The 14855-nt window shown below is 45.4% G+C and overlaps 1 protein-coding gene across 6 annotated transcripts in view; it reads left to right on the top strand.

The window, feature by feature from the left end:
• Positions 1–14855, top strand: part of COL16A1 (collagen type XVI alpha 1 chain) — a 174600-nt gene that overhangs the window by 148470 nt on the left and 11275 nt on the right. For all 6 annotated transcript variants that reach the window (XM_055000062.1, XM_055000060.1, XM_055000061.1 and 3 more), the window contains 10 exons: positions 1088–1141; positions 3736–3771; positions 5097–5159; positions 6097–6168; positions 6712–6765; positions 7629–7673; positions 8314–8358; positions 9872–9925; positions 11819–11872; positions 14509–14559. In XM_055000062.1, coding sequence (XP_054856037.1) covers positions 1088–1141; positions 3736–3771; positions 5097–5159; positions 6097–6168; positions 6712–6765; positions 7629–7673; positions 8314–8358; positions 9872–9925; positions 11819–11872; positions 14509–14559 — 528 coding nt within the window. The remainder of the gene's footprint in view (positions 1–1087; positions 1142–3735; positions 3772–5096; positions 5160–6096; positions 6169–6711; positions 6766–7628; positions 7674–8313; positions 8359–9871; positions 9926–11818; positions 11873–14508; positions 14560–14855) is intronic.

The raw sequence follows: 14855 nt of genomic DNA, 5'->3' as shown, positions 1-14855 counted from the left end.
TTAGTTACAGACTGCTATAGCTAATTCCCCATTATAATAAAGAGCAGTTCTGGTAACACATTGGTTGTTTCTTACAAAGAGATGTATGCATGGACATGCAGGATGTATGGGCATTCATTTAACAGGTGAACCATGCAAACGTCTTCCTCTCATTGTCCATTTCCAGGTTTTCTCCATCCTTGACATGTTTTTTTCTTGAGCTTGATTTACTATGATTGTTTGCAAAAGAATGCAGTCCAAGGGTGTTCACATGCCATCTGGATGGGAAAGTGCACATACATTGATGCCATTTCCCCCGCTGAGTCACTGGAGGACTTTTTGAGGACTTTAAAAAAATCTGTAATTGCAATAAATGCTGCAACCATTGCTGATTTTTTTTAAAAATCCTTCTAAGAGCCCTCTGGTGGTATGGTGGGGAAAATGCAAGGAAAATGGCAGCTGATGTGGGGATGTGTGCAGAAAACTCCTGAGAGACGTTTTGCATTGGAGAAGCATCCAAGCATTGTCACACGCTTCTAAGTTCATTAAAATCAATGGGCTTAGAAGAGCGTAGCTGTACTTAGGATGGTACAAGGTTGCCACACCATGTCTGGCAACTGGCAGGATGGCTGTTTGTAGCGATATGGGGGAGGCCTCAATGTCATATGCAGCATCACATCACTTCCAGTAAAAAAACCAAAACAGTAGTACAGGTAGCTCTAGCAGTTGCGGGAAACTCTATGGTAAAACAATAGCGTTTCTGGCAATTACTAGATATACCCTATGTTTTTTTTTAAAAAAAATTCACCCACTGCTGCTCTGAGCAAGGAGGAGGGAATTCCACAATCCCACCAGGGGATGGGACCCCTCACAGTACTTCAAGTCTATAATACATCCTGTCTTGTTCAGTCTAGGCTGTTTTTTGTGTTTTCTCTGTGCAGAGATACTTTTTTTAAAAAATAGAAGAGCCTTCAATCCATGAGAGCCCCTACTGCATGTGGTACAGCCCTGGCACAGGTTGTGACTGCTTCCATGAGAATGCGGCCTGAAATCAGTTAGCTACAGCTACCGGTTTTTCCCCTTCACCTTTATTCTTTCCTGACATTAGGGTCCAAGAGGAGAGAGAGGCCTGCCGGGCAGCGCGGGAGAGAAAGGCGATCAGGTGAGATGCTCTTTACAAGGGCTTGCCTGGCATTTCAAACACAAGTGCCACAAGCCCACAGCCCAAGCCCAGCATCTGGCAGAGGCCCATACCTGACCCCTGGGGTGGGTTTTCCTTCTGGTATGCTGAGCTGAGAAAACACAAGAGCAATTGTGGAGAACGGGCAGTGCAAGAATCCCTTGGGCAACTCTTGTTCCTGTCCACATGAGCTGCAGATGTTGTGGCACTTCTGCTGTAAAATCAGCTACCAATATTCCTCTCCCACCACCATGTGCCTTGAGAAACCAAAGGATCCATCCTCAGAGGAGGATGCACGCTGTCTCTCTGTGTGATTTGCTGTGCCGACTTTGTCCTCTTCCAATTAGCCTTGGGTGGGGACAGGTAATTCTGCCACAGATTTGCCAGAGGTCCAGCAGAATTGCTTTCAGAAGTCTAGGAAAGTATGCTATGAGCCTTAAAAGTTCCAAAAATTTAAAATACTCGTACTGTGCTCTCAAGGGAGAAGGGAGCAATGTTTTTTTCTCTAAACAACTCCTGAGAGTGTTTGAGGACAAGCTGGAGTTGTTAAGCATTCAGAGGTATTTTTATTATAAAGTATGGAAGGGCAGGGTCAGAGGCAGGACGGGGTAGTGTTTACTGAATGGATTAAAAAGGGGGAAGTCACCTGTATGAGATTTTTCCAACTTCACATTCTCGTGGTCAAGCTTCCATACAAAGTTGCCCTTCGCTTAAACTCTGTCCCCCTTTGGGGGTCTAGATTTGCCCTGACTCAAGCTTTTCTTTTGTGATGAATCTTGAAATTGGTTCCCTCCCTGGAGGTAATGAATTATCTGTCCGTGTGTTACTTCTTACCAGCCAACCTCCTGCCGGTAGAGACAACAGCCTGCAGTTTGTCCTTCAGGCCTGTTATCCTTACCTGGGAATAGTAATTTAAAGCAAGTGCCTTGTTAGAACAGGCTACTTCATCCCTAGGTGACCGGTACATGCAAGATTCCTGCCCCTCCTCGGGAAGCTGTGATTTTAAAAACAAAGCCAATCACAGTAATGTAACTTGTATGCAGCACTTCCACCCACCGAACAAGCATTATCGCATCAGCAGGTCAACCCCCAACTTTGGGCCAAACTAAATGAAGCCCTGGGATATCTCTGATCTGCAGAGATCGCTATTTAATTTCATGGGGAAAAGCTATTTCTCCCCTTTCCCCAAATGCTGTATTTTTCTGATCTGGGTGCCCCATGGGGGATGGATAAAGTTGTCAACAGCGTGGAGAAAAACAATGTCCTGTCCTTTGAATAGCATCTTAATGCATGGAAATGGACAGCTGATACTTTTCATAGCATGGAGATTCATCATTTCACCTAGAAAATAACATCCGATGAAGCTTCTATTACAGGGACATATCTCAGAAGCGAAGCAGGCCTTGGTTAGTAATTGGTCTTTGTTAGTCATTGGATGGTCTTCCGAAGATGACCAGGGTTGCTACACCAAGGCAGGCAATGGAAGACCACCTCTGTTAGTCTCTTGCCTGAAAACCTCAGCAGAGGCAGCCATAAGTCAGCTACAACTTAATAGCACTTTCAACCGCCACAGAGACAGGACTTTCCACCCCTTCCAGGCTGTTGACAACCCTAAGGGGAGGAAACCTATAGGCATCCAACAAGTATCTGTATGTTCTCCCTCCTGGGGCAAAGAGCAGCAGTCATGGAGAGGGATGTTTCCCCCATACGCACACAGATACACTGCATATTCGTGCTGCTTTTTGCCGCATGAAGGAGAATGTATAGCTGAGTACCAGCCCCTATGGTAGCTTTAAGAGAAGGCGGGAGGGAGTATGCAGAGGGGAAGCATACCACATCTCCTCCTCAATATCGCTACCTCAACCCTCACCCACCCATAGTTAGTTTTTTGGGGCGAGAGCAGGCAATCGCATCCTGGGACATCACCTTGTCTAGCTTAGGCCGAATGTACAAATTTAGTTCTTTTTTTCTTTGTATCTTCCAAGGAGCTCAGGGCAATATCTGCTACAGCCTCATAGTAGGCCAGCTGAGAGAGAGAGAGAGAGAGAGAGAGAGAGAGAGAGAGCAAGATTAAGCACGTTTTGTGAGTGAATCCAGGTTTCCCCAACCCCTGCCCAGCACCATGTTCTTTTCTCCCTGCTGGCTCCCCGTTCTTTGCAAAGCTAGCAAAGAAGAAGCAACTCTGCATCTTAAGTTCATCCTATTGGTGAGAGAGAGAGACCCCAACCCAGCTTCACTTCAAAAGTGCAACTCTGTTTGGGGAGATGGATCCGAGCTTCCTCCACAAAGCCTTCTTCCAGCTGAAGGAGGCCTTCTGCCAAGTCACGTAGCTCTTTCTCCAGTGGAAGAACCACTTGACTTGAAGAAAAAGACTTCAAACTTTGCGCAGCGGAGTGGGACAACAGAGGAAGGATCCAGCCCAGTGTCTTAGGTTTTTCTCTGGCCTGCAACTTGGGTTCTGATGCCATTGTCCCAGTATCCTGAAGCCTGCATCCCAATCCTACCCAAATGAGCCTGTACTAGGACAACGTGCCTTAGTCCATTCCGAAACTGATCTGTGTTTCCTTTATTTCCAGGGATTTCAAGGCCAGCCTGGTTTCCCGGGATCACCTGTGAGTATTGTACATCCTAAAGAAGTTTCAGACGCATGATGGAGCCATAAGAGTGCAATCTCAGGGCACAAAGACAAGAGAGACACAGATCTGTCCCCAGAGCAGGGGGCGAATTTTTGAGCTGGTGCTGAGACATCAAGAGCTGTGAGATTAGATTAGGAGGGAAGGTTTATTAAACTCTCTTTTTCAAAAGAACATTGAAGTATAAGAAAAATAAACAATCCAACCACTTGTTTGATTTATTATAGAGGGATTTTACTGTGCTGAGAGGTTTTAAGGACGAGATAAGATGCTTAGGGAAGGAAGTCGTGGAGAAAAGATGATTAAAGTTTGGAACAGTGTGCCAAAAATGAAAGCAGTGTTTGTTTCTTCACCTCTCCTCGTACTAAAGGAATTGAAAAGATATATCTGGCAACAAACCTGTAGTAGAGTTCTCAGCAAAGCCGGACTATCTGCTCTTTTCAGGAGCTTTGGAGCTGAAGGCAGAGTTCTGTGTGGCGTGTGCCGGAAAAGCTCCACATGTGCTACTGGGGTTCAGTTTAGCAAGAATCTCAGTTTTCAGATTAGAAAGGAAGAAAAATGCATTTTTGGCCCTGATAATTGCAAAAGTGTTCTTGGATATGCAGAGACATCCTGGTTGAGACTGCAAAAAACAGATTTTGAATGTGGGAGAGGGTGCATCAGTGCCCTACAAAGCCCTTTGCCCTTCCCCCTGGTTTGCAGAGGCTGAATAAATTATGCAGATTTGCTCGATGTGCATGATTTATACAGGTTACAGAGCTCAGTTTTTCTTGGTGCAGAACTTTGATGTACTTTATTTTTAGTGTAGGGCACACCCAATCCAGGCTAGAGGAAAGCAGGACTTTTGCTCACAAATAGAGTTCATGCATGATAGAAAAACCTTCCCAAGGAGATGTGCCTACCTTCCCCTCTTCGATCGTTTATATTATTGCATTGCATTGCATTGCATTGCATTGCATTGCATTGCAAAATAATATTATACAATTCATGCTTACCAGCAAATGTAATAACAGCTAGCTATCTCTGAATACCCATTTTGAACGGTTGCATTCCTTTATTCATGTATCCAATACTATATAAAGCTTATATTATTGTATTACAACTGATTTTATTGATGTTTTATTCCCTTCTGTGGTACCTTCTATTGGTGTCTTTGTTAATTGCTGGTCATTGACTGTGAAAAATAAACTACTACTACTACAATACTATATACAATGTGAAGGAGTTTATACATCCTGAAGCCAAAGTGGCTCAGTCTTAACCACAGATAATGACCTACTTTTTCTTCTGTGTGTGTGTTTTAGGGACCTCCAGGGTTCCCAGGAAAAGTCGGATCACCTGGACCTCCTGGCCCCCCTGCAGAAAAGGTGAGTTGAGCTCTAGAGACTCTGCAGAAAATGGGAAGCTGTAAACTTCTAGACCTCAAGAGCATCAGACTTCTTGGCCTTTTCGTTAATGAGGTGACTCAGTGAATCAGGGAGTGCCGTTCTTTGCTCCGCCACAGACTTCCCACGAGGCCTTGGGCAAGTCACGTAATCCTCCCTAACCAGATTTTACTCCACTCTGTAGCGGTTTTTATTGAGAAAACAAATGAGTTGATGGTATTTACGGTACGTCTGACTCTGAGGACACCAAAAAGAAAGTCGTTGGGAGTTATAGTGTGGAAGTGATTGGTGGGGGGGCCAGAAGGGGAGGGGAAGGTGCAAATCTCTGCCAGTTCCAGGATTCTGCTGACACCTGCTGCTTGCTTCTGGGAGTGCACTGTAAAGATTTTAATATATAGGGTGAGATAGATTTTTTTCACCTTTGAAATGTGCAGCTTGGGTTCAGAACATCTGAGGCCCAAATAGCCAGAATGAAGGTCTGTAACCTCTTCTACAGGCTTAAAAAATGCTTCTTGCATGTGAGTTCAAGCAGGTGTCAGATTCTGGAACCAACTGGCACACATCTGTGGCAAGATCTGTTGAACATTTGTAGCAGTATAAGCCTCCAGTGCCCACCTGGTGCCCCTACCTTGAATGCGCCTGGTGCACAGCTGCACCAACTTTCATAAGCCCCAAATGATCTCCCGCTGCCATGTGAGTCTTTCCATTCCAAATCATTTCCCCAAATGAATTTCCTGGGGGAAAGCTTAGGAGGAGGAGGAGGAGGAGGAGGAGGAGGAAGAGGGGATTGCCAGGCCATACACACACACATCCTCAGTTTTTCCTGCCTCCTGCTCTTGTTCCTTTTTATAGTGGTAGAATACTCCCTGGAAGTCAATTTGCAGTTTTAATCATTTAACATACGTATGTGTCTTTACAGGGCAGCGAGGGGATGCGTGGTGCTCCTGGGATGGCTGGCCCTCCAGGGCCTCCAGGACCCCCAGGGATACAAGTAAGTATGCACTGGAGATCTCGGAGCACCATAGTTTACAGAAGTTCAGTATGAAGAGGAGAGGCCAGATCTGTATTAACCACAGTGCTAAGTGCTTTAGGGAGAAGTCCTTTGTGTAATTGGCTTGGATTCAGCCATCTGCGGGCACAACAATCATAATCTTTCCTGCATCTCCTGCCAGCAGTCATTTCTGACCCTGGGAAAGAGACCTGCATGGACAAACACCCAAATGGAACAAGGGGCAGAAGGGAGTGAAATGACTGTCTCCTCCCCTTTATATCCCCCTTTCTTTCTCTTCTATGGCAGAAGAGCCTCCTAAATTTGAGGAAGGCTGGAGGAATGTTTCACACTTTGCTGGGCCAAGTGGTAGGGTACAAGTCCAGATCTGGGAAATGCTTTGGCTGTTTTGGTAAACTATAAGAATTCTAAGTGTGGCTATTACCTTCTGCCGAGAACACCATGTGGATCCTTCACAATTGTAGCATGAGGAATGAACTCAGTCTAAACCTGTGTCCTTGTCTCATTTCCCTGGCAATGTTTTAGGGCCCCACTGGCTTGGATGGACTGGACGGGAAGGATGGGAAGCCGGGATTACGGGTAAGCGTGTGCATTTACCAAGCCCCTGGGCCCCTTCACCTATGCCTTTTTGCAGCTCTGTAGAAAAGCTAGCTTCTAATAATTGTGTTGCACCATCATTGGTGGTCTCACTTTTGTGTGAACCCATGAGGATGAATCAGGTCCGGCTCAACTTGGGATCTGGACTTTGAGGAGGAGATAAGCATGGCTCAGGTCTTGCATCTGGTCTGGCTTCAAGCTTGAGAGTCAGTGTGTTTGGAATGTCAGAATAGGTATGGTGGCCAGGCCAGGCCTAGCAACCAGGATAAGCTTGTGGAGTGACAACATGGTAAGGATGTCACAGTGTTCTGTGTGCTACGAGGTCACTTCTGGGGAAACCTGGTAGTGACATTGAGTAGCTCTAGGAATCAATAGAAACTCTATGATTTTCCCAGGAAGTGACATCACAGTGCACACAGGGCAACTTTTAAAAAAAGTTTCTCCTGCCACCACTCTGAGCAAAAAAAATGTTCTCCTACCACCATAGTGGGAGGCCTAGACTAGGGCTTCAGTTCAATCCCCTACATTGTCATAAAGTTTACTGAAGTTCCCTGGGGCTGTCACTCTCTCTCAGCCTCACCTACCTGACGAGGTTGTTAAGATAAAATAGAGGAAAAGAGAAAGAAGTACAACACCCTGAGTTCCCAAAGGTAGGTATGGATAAAAATGTGACAGGCAGGCATTAGGAAAGGTGTTCTGGCTGTCCAGAGAGTTTAAAAGGATGTTAAGCTATTCATGAAATGTGAAAGAAGCTGTACATCTCTAATAAATTAACCCCCACAGCCAAATCTTGGATTTCCATAGGCATCTATCCATCAGGGACACTAATTCTTTGCTTTCTATAGGGTGACCCTGGGACCCCAGGACCTCCAGGAATGATGGGACCGCCGGTAAGTTGTGGGTCACCACACAGCTGAGGAAGGGAGAGGTTAATCCACCTTTGCACTTTTTTGGACCCTCCCATTCTTATTGAAGGGGATTCAGCTTTTCGACCATCCCTTAGAGTTGTGACTAGAGATGGGCACAAACCAGGAAAATTCCAAAACATGCTGTTCGTGGTTCGTCACGTTTCACAAACCACGAACTTTCATGAACTTGCCCCGGTTTGTGAACTGATTCGTTTGGTTCATGAAAACATCACTCCTGGGTCAGCAGAAGGTCTGCTGAGAGCCAATCCCCCCTCCCCCCGTTGCCTAGGAAACTGATTGATCGGTGCCAGGCTGTCTGCAGTGACGAACTGAAATACAAACCAAAGAAACAGGGCTCAAATTCAGTGCGGTTCGTGAGAAATGAGTTCCCATGCACCGATGGTTCACGAACCACGGTTTGTGAAAAACTTTGGTTCATAATTCGATTCGTTCCCATCTCTAATTGTGACTTTAAAAGCTGCTTTAGCTGCAGACATTTGCAAGCCAAAGTGGGTTTTTATTTTCTGGAAATGAAAAGAACAGCCTTATGCTTCATTGGTCAGAAACAGCCAGAGTTCCTCCAGGATGTTAAATTTTTCTGTCTTGTTTTTCCTCCCTTTAGGGTTTCAAAGGGAAGACAGGCCACCCAGGGCTCCCTGGGCAAAAGGTGAGAGTTTTTGGTTGCAAGGTCATGGATCCAGAGGACCTTGCCAGGAGGAGAAAAATAAAAGAAACAACAACCCCCTTTGAAATTCACCAGATTGCTTCAGGCTCTGGTCATCCACTGATTCTGTCGATGCTTGTATCAGCATCTCGACAAGATGTTTCCCACTTGAATCGAAAGAGAGGAAAGGGAAAAGTCAAAGCAGATGGAGGCTAAAAGCTATCACTCTTATTTACATCACTCATTGATTCTTTCATTGGAATGAAAAACACAGCTGCGGAGATCTAAGAACCACTTAAGAGCCTTCACAAATCACAGGTCTATATCAAGGAGAGTGGAAAGATTCAAAAGCAGTTCCCAAGGCCAGGTTCACACATTGCAGTTCCAGCTCTTGATTTTTACTGTTCCCCGGGGGCTGCTTCATATGAGCTAGTTTCAGTGTCTTGGTGGCTGTGGCATTGAGGGATGGCTTGTGCGTGTGAATCAGCTGTCACCTACATAGCCAGGGCTGGCCCAAGGATTTTTGACTCCTTATGTACCAAAGCTGCTGCCTCCACCCTGCCCACTCAGGGAAGGCAGGAGATGAGGCTGCCCCCATTTGTCCTTGCCCCCATCTTCAAGGAGGTAGAAGACTATCACTCACTCTCTCACACACATACCCCTGGAGTGCCTTGGAGAGGTGGGAGGTGACTCTGTTGCCCACCTTTCTCTCCTCCACTATTAAGGGAGAAGGAAGAAGGCCTGTCCCCCCCCCCCCGCCCCAACACACATGGAGGGAGGAAAGGTGCAGTTTGTCTGCTGCAAGTAGGCAGGTATGGTGGCAACAGGGCTGGTTGGTGCCCCGTCACCTCTGGCACCCTAGGTAATCACGTGGACATGCCTAGCAGAGGGCTGGTCCTGAATACAGCAGCATGGATGGAACTGTTGTATCACATGCTTTTCAGCAGAGTCAATTCACACGTTCATCTGTCAGTCATCCAGTGTACAGTAATCATGTTGGGAAATCATATAAGGAGCTAATATAATGAACTGGCCCTTGGTGACAGGTACTTGAATGTGTGAAAGGATACTGATGAAAATGACTGCATTTCAGGTGAAAAGGTATGGAAGTCCTTTCGGTAGAGCCACCTCTGTGATGCATGCATGTGATATATGCATGCTTATTATCCCTTGATGCTGAATCTGTATATGTGGACCCAAGAAACTGCCCCACAAAGTATTTGTCAGGCCTGTGTCCAAATCAAGAAGACAACAAACTCAGAAATCTGGTGTGTTCCAGTTGCAATGGATCATGGTTGAGATATACAGATTCAATGAGTTGTCTTATGCTCCAGAGGAGTTAGCCATGTTAGTCTGTAGCAGCAAAATAGTAGAGTCCAGTAGCACCTTTAAGACTAACCAACTTTATTGTAGTATAAGCTTTCGAGAGCCACAGCTCTCTTTATCAGATGCATTTTTTTGGTCTTTTGTGCCATGCTCTGGAAACATTATGAACTGTGCATGTATGCCTTTCTAGGGTGATTGTGGCCAACCCGGACCACCAGGGAATCCTGGCCGAATTGGGGCTGAGGTGAGTTACCAGGGTTGCACTGAAAGAGATTCTCCTTACAGGATGATACTTGGAATGCACTCTCCCTTGAGGCTCACATGGTGCCACGTGGTGTTAATCGTACTTTTTTTTAGATGCCAGATCAAATCATTTCTTTGGATGCAGGCTTTTAACTGGAGGGTTTTTCCCATCCTTTTTAAAGTTCTTTGTGTGGTCTGCTTCTACACTGAGGACTGTTTTATGGATATCATTTTAGGTTGTTCTGTGTTTGTTTGATACCCATTTTTAAGCCTCTGGCTTGTTTTTAATGGCTTGTTTTACGATTAACAATTTTTATGTTGTTGTTTTTTATGTTTCTGTTTTATTTTGTGTGCTTCCAAAAGCAGGTTTCTAAATAAATATATTCACAAGTTCACGTTATCTTATTCCACATTCACAGAAGCATAGACATAGCCATCAAATAAGTCCCACTGCTCAAAAGCGGGGGTGGGGAGGGGTTTAGTTGCCATACTGGTTTGATGGCAATGGGGTAGTGCAGCAGGAGCCCTGTGTGTATTTAAAAATCAGTTCTTAGGCTGGGTCTCTTTCAGAGCAATCCTAAGCAGGTCTTCTCGGAAGTAATTTCTATTTTATTCAATGGGGCTTACTTCCAGGAAAGTATTCTTAAGATAGCAGCTTAAGTCAGCATGGCCAAGAAATGGGAATCAAGGTGGAGCAGTGGTGGCAATGGGGAGGAGCCATGCAGATGAAGGGGGTGTGGCTATGCAGAGAGGAGTGGTCTCTGCATAGCTTTATGTTCCATGGGGCTGGGACTGGCCACGCTGCTGTGGGAGGAGCTAAACAAAGGGAGGAATTTAATCGGTATCCCTACAGTGTCCCTGAGCACTTATCTGTTCTTTTCTCAAATGCAAGTGAAAGGAATGCATTCACTCCAGGGGAGAGGAAGGCATTTGTGGATGCTGTTGCTATGGGGATTTTCTTTGGCTAACTTCTTCTGTATCAGCCTGTTCCATTTATACAGAGTGCAGAATCCTCTGCATAAGCATGGCTTGCAGTGCAAAAAGCAGGTAAGCCAAGCTGCACATCCCAAGGGAAGAACATAAGAATCACTAGTCAATCTGACTTGTGTGTGTGTCCAAAATCAGTGCATGAAAATATGGCTAATAAGCAATATCCAGGGACAAGCCTTCACCACCAGCCTGCAATAAAAAAGGATTCATTGAACAGATGAATTCCAAATGGTTCAGGCTGTAAATCTCCTGCAGCATCTTAAAGAGGAACAGTTGTATTGTGACAGAAGCTTTGTGGGTTGGAGCCTGCTTCATCAGATGCATGAAGTGTTATCTCCATAAGTAGCACTAAATTATATATGTATGCACATGCATACATCGGTGTGAACAGCAGAAGCAAATGAGAATGCTCAGCAACCCAAGCGTTCGGTGAGCTTCATTACTTTGCAGAGCAGATTTGGAATCAAGATCCAACCAAATCCTTCCATCAGAGCAGATGCAAACAGCTCCCAGCTGTCATATTAAAAGACAATTCCTTTTCTGCAGTGAGTGAACCACTCCTGGTCTTTATTGAACCCAAGTTTAAGGATCAAATATGTATACACATTCCAGCTCAGTTGTTTCATGCTTTCTCCTTTTAAAACTTTTTTTTTGCGCTAAAGCACAGTAACTCTTAACTCTGTTACTGAATTTCCAGGGAGGGTGTAAAGCTCCCTTACTGGTTGACTGTTTCCATTATGAGCGTCTCATTGTCCTTCCGTTTAGAAACAACCCAGTTTGGCCAAAATAAACAGTAGGAAGGTATGGTTGGCACCCAAGAGCCACTGAACAAAGAACTCTCTGTGCTCTGACTTTCCATCTCATTCTTAATCTTTCTTTTCTTTCTTTTTTTTCCCCCTTCCAGGGAGAGCCAGGTCCAGTAGGACCTCAGGGTAGACCAGGTCCTCCTGGTCATGTTGTAAGTAGAAATACTCATCCTTGGTTTTAAACGGGGCAGACTTCTAGTTGTGTTGTTATGGCTGCCACAGAATGATAGCTCAGACAGGATCTGGATTCCTGCTTGAGGCAACATGGGTGGTGTGTGGATTCTTGAAACTGAAAGTCATTGTACAAAAAGCCCATGTAGTTAGTTGGCTTCTCTATTCTGGTGTCTTCTCACTTGCTCTGCCTCCAGTTATATATATTTCTTTAATTCATGCAGGGGTCATTTTGTAGAAAAAAAGCTGGAGGAACTCATTAGCATAACTCATTAGCATTACTCATTAGCATATGCATTGCCCCTTGCCATCGCCAGAAGTGTGTCATTAGCATAACTGATTTGCATATGCCACACCCCCTGACATCACCTATACTGGCTGTTTTGGACCCAATCCTGGCCATTCAGGGACGAAATGGGGCCCAAAGTGGCAAAAGGGGGCTGAAAATGGCTGAAAAGGGGCCCAAAATGGTCAGGATCGGGCTGCTGCTGAGCGGGAGAGTGATCCACCACACGTCAGAGGCCCGATCCGGGCCATTTCAGCCCCAATCCAGGCCGAAACAGGCCCAAAATGGCTGAGAGTCAGGTGGGCGGGACCACCTGTCATGTGACCTCTTTGGCGAACTGCCGGAACTGCATTCCTGTGCGTTCCCCCTCGAAATGAGCCCTGAATTTATGCAGCTTTGAAACTGGTGGCAGAGTATTCCCTGGGACTTAGCTCATTTTCAAAATAAAGTGCTGCTTGGCAAATAACAACTGTATCTAGGGAATGTTCACAAAATGAGTAATGTATTTCACTTGTAGACGATGGCCTTGATTCCCGCCCCTGCCCCCAAGTCAGCCCCCCTTAGATTTGTCAGAAGCAGCGGCACTTCTCTTGGTTATGTGGGTTGTAATAGGACTTGGCCGTGATTAATTTCAGCCAGACTGGGGACACTATCATTCAAGTTTGGATTTGAGAGGTAGAGGTGGCTTTTCGAGGGCCGATTATGTACATTCCCCTTTTTGCCCTGGGTTTCTGGCATCTGTGAAGCACCAGCATCAAGGACCAAACTTGCAAAGCTGTTGTGAAGATAAACATTGTGATCATGTAGAGCACTTTGTTAATTAGAAGAGCTCTCTCAGTGAGAGTTCGCAGCTTTTAGCACAGAAACACTCTCAGGCACGTGAAATCTTCCCTGTTTGCTTAAAAAGATAGGGCTGGAAAGGTGTATTAACTCCAACCCTGATGTGTCAATAAGGGTCCAGAATCCTCCCGTTTCCTCCGCAAATCCGGGCACAAGAATCATGATGCCCAACATGCAACCCTGGCCTGGCACAGTCTCTACCTTCTGTTCTATTTCTATTTATTCCATTTCTAGCCCGCCCTCCCCACGAACAGGCTCAGGATGGGTTACATCCAAATATAAATACAATTAAAACCACAATAAAAACATATCATAAATACAATTTAAAATTTACAGTCTACAATTTCCAAGACGGCAGCCCCTATCCATATATGTGGTCACAAACAGAAAAGAGCATCAGGGAGACACAAAACTGCCACTGCGCATGTGATACAAAGTCCACATGTTCCCCAGCTAACATGAGGACTTTGTAATGTGTAGATAGACCCTGATTTGGCACTTTTTATCTCCAGCCATGCTCACTTCCGGCATCAGAGCAGAGCTTGGAGAAAGTGCCCAAAACACAATGGAGGGAAGGAAGGAGACAAGGAGGGGAGGCAAAGGAGTTAACTGGATTTTTGTGTTGTTTTTAAGCTCTGGGTTTTTATTGGCTGAGTTTTTAATAGTGGTTTATTTTAATGATTTTTTTAATGTTCTGGGGGGTGGATCCAACCATCCTCCAAGAAGCCAGCCTCCTGCCTTGTGGCTCTATCTCCAAGAGCTGCTTAGTCTAGAGGAGGGCTTCAAACTTTGCTCAATGAAGTAGGAGAATAGAGATAGGATGCCCCCTTATCTTGTTTTATTTTCTGAGCTGACTCTAGCAGGTTTCTGAAGAGGTGGCATATAAATATAAATAAAGCTCTTCTTTCCTGTTTATCCTGTTCATTTATTTATTTTGACATTACTCCCCCGGCCTCTTTTTAGGGGCAGATGGTACAGATGAGGGAACCACAGACTGGGCTGTATCTGTCACATAAGGGAGGATTGGGAAGTTTTGAAATGGCCCAGGAATTATCCAGACCACCGGTGTAAGGATGGCTGTGTGGCAGGGGCTGCTGGGCTCAGACCTGGCCAGTGGCAACAACGGTGGTCAGTTGCAGAGCCACCCGCTTCCTTGGGGCAGGAGGAGGTGACAGGCCACCTGTACCCAGGTAAGGGCTCAGGGTATGCCTGCCGTCACATCTTCTCTGGACTTTATTCAGCACATGATCTGATAGGGCTAATGGTCTGGGCTCTGTTCAGTTTCACAGTTTGTTTTGAATAATTTTTTAATTTTGGCTTTTTAGAATTTTGTGAGCTATCTAATGGGGCCTGCTGTAAGCCAAAAGTTGGAGGGAAAATTCATAGGTACATAAACCAGGCTCCTTGCTTGTATGTTCACCAGTCATTCTGTGCCTGGGTAAATTCCTCATATTGGTCCTTATTAAACTTCCTCTTCTTTGACCTTTTTAGGGTCCCCCTGGAAGCCCTGGGCAGCCAGGCCCGGCTGGACTTGCTGGAGTTGTGAGTATCTTACCTGTCAGTGCTAGTCCCTCATTGGCTGTTGCTAGGCAAATGCCCAGCCTCCAGAAATTGACCTACTTCATCCAAAGAGGAAAGAACACTTTTTCTTGAATCTTCTCTGGACCAAACTACCCAATAAAGTTTTTGGTGAGTCAACTCAAGGTTATCTAGAGCAGCAGTGGGGAATGTCATTTTTAAAAAATCATTGGGATTTTAGATTTAGATCAAAACTGCATAATTGCATAATTTGGCTCGGAACTGCAATGTCAGGGGAGAAAGGACTCCTGCCTCCCCAC

The sequence above is a fragment of the Eublepharis macularius genome, chromosome 15 (assembly GCF_028583425.1).
Source record: "Eublepharis macularius isolate TG4126 chromosome 15, MPM_Emac_v1.0, whole genome shotgun sequence".
Classification (NCBI taxonomy): domain Eukaryota; kingdom Metazoa; phylum Chordata; class Lepidosauria; order Squamata; family Eublepharidae; genus Eublepharis; species Eublepharis macularius.
The sequence above is the reverse complement of the archived record's forward strand: the minus strand, read 5'-3'. Positions and strand labels throughout refer to the sequence as shown.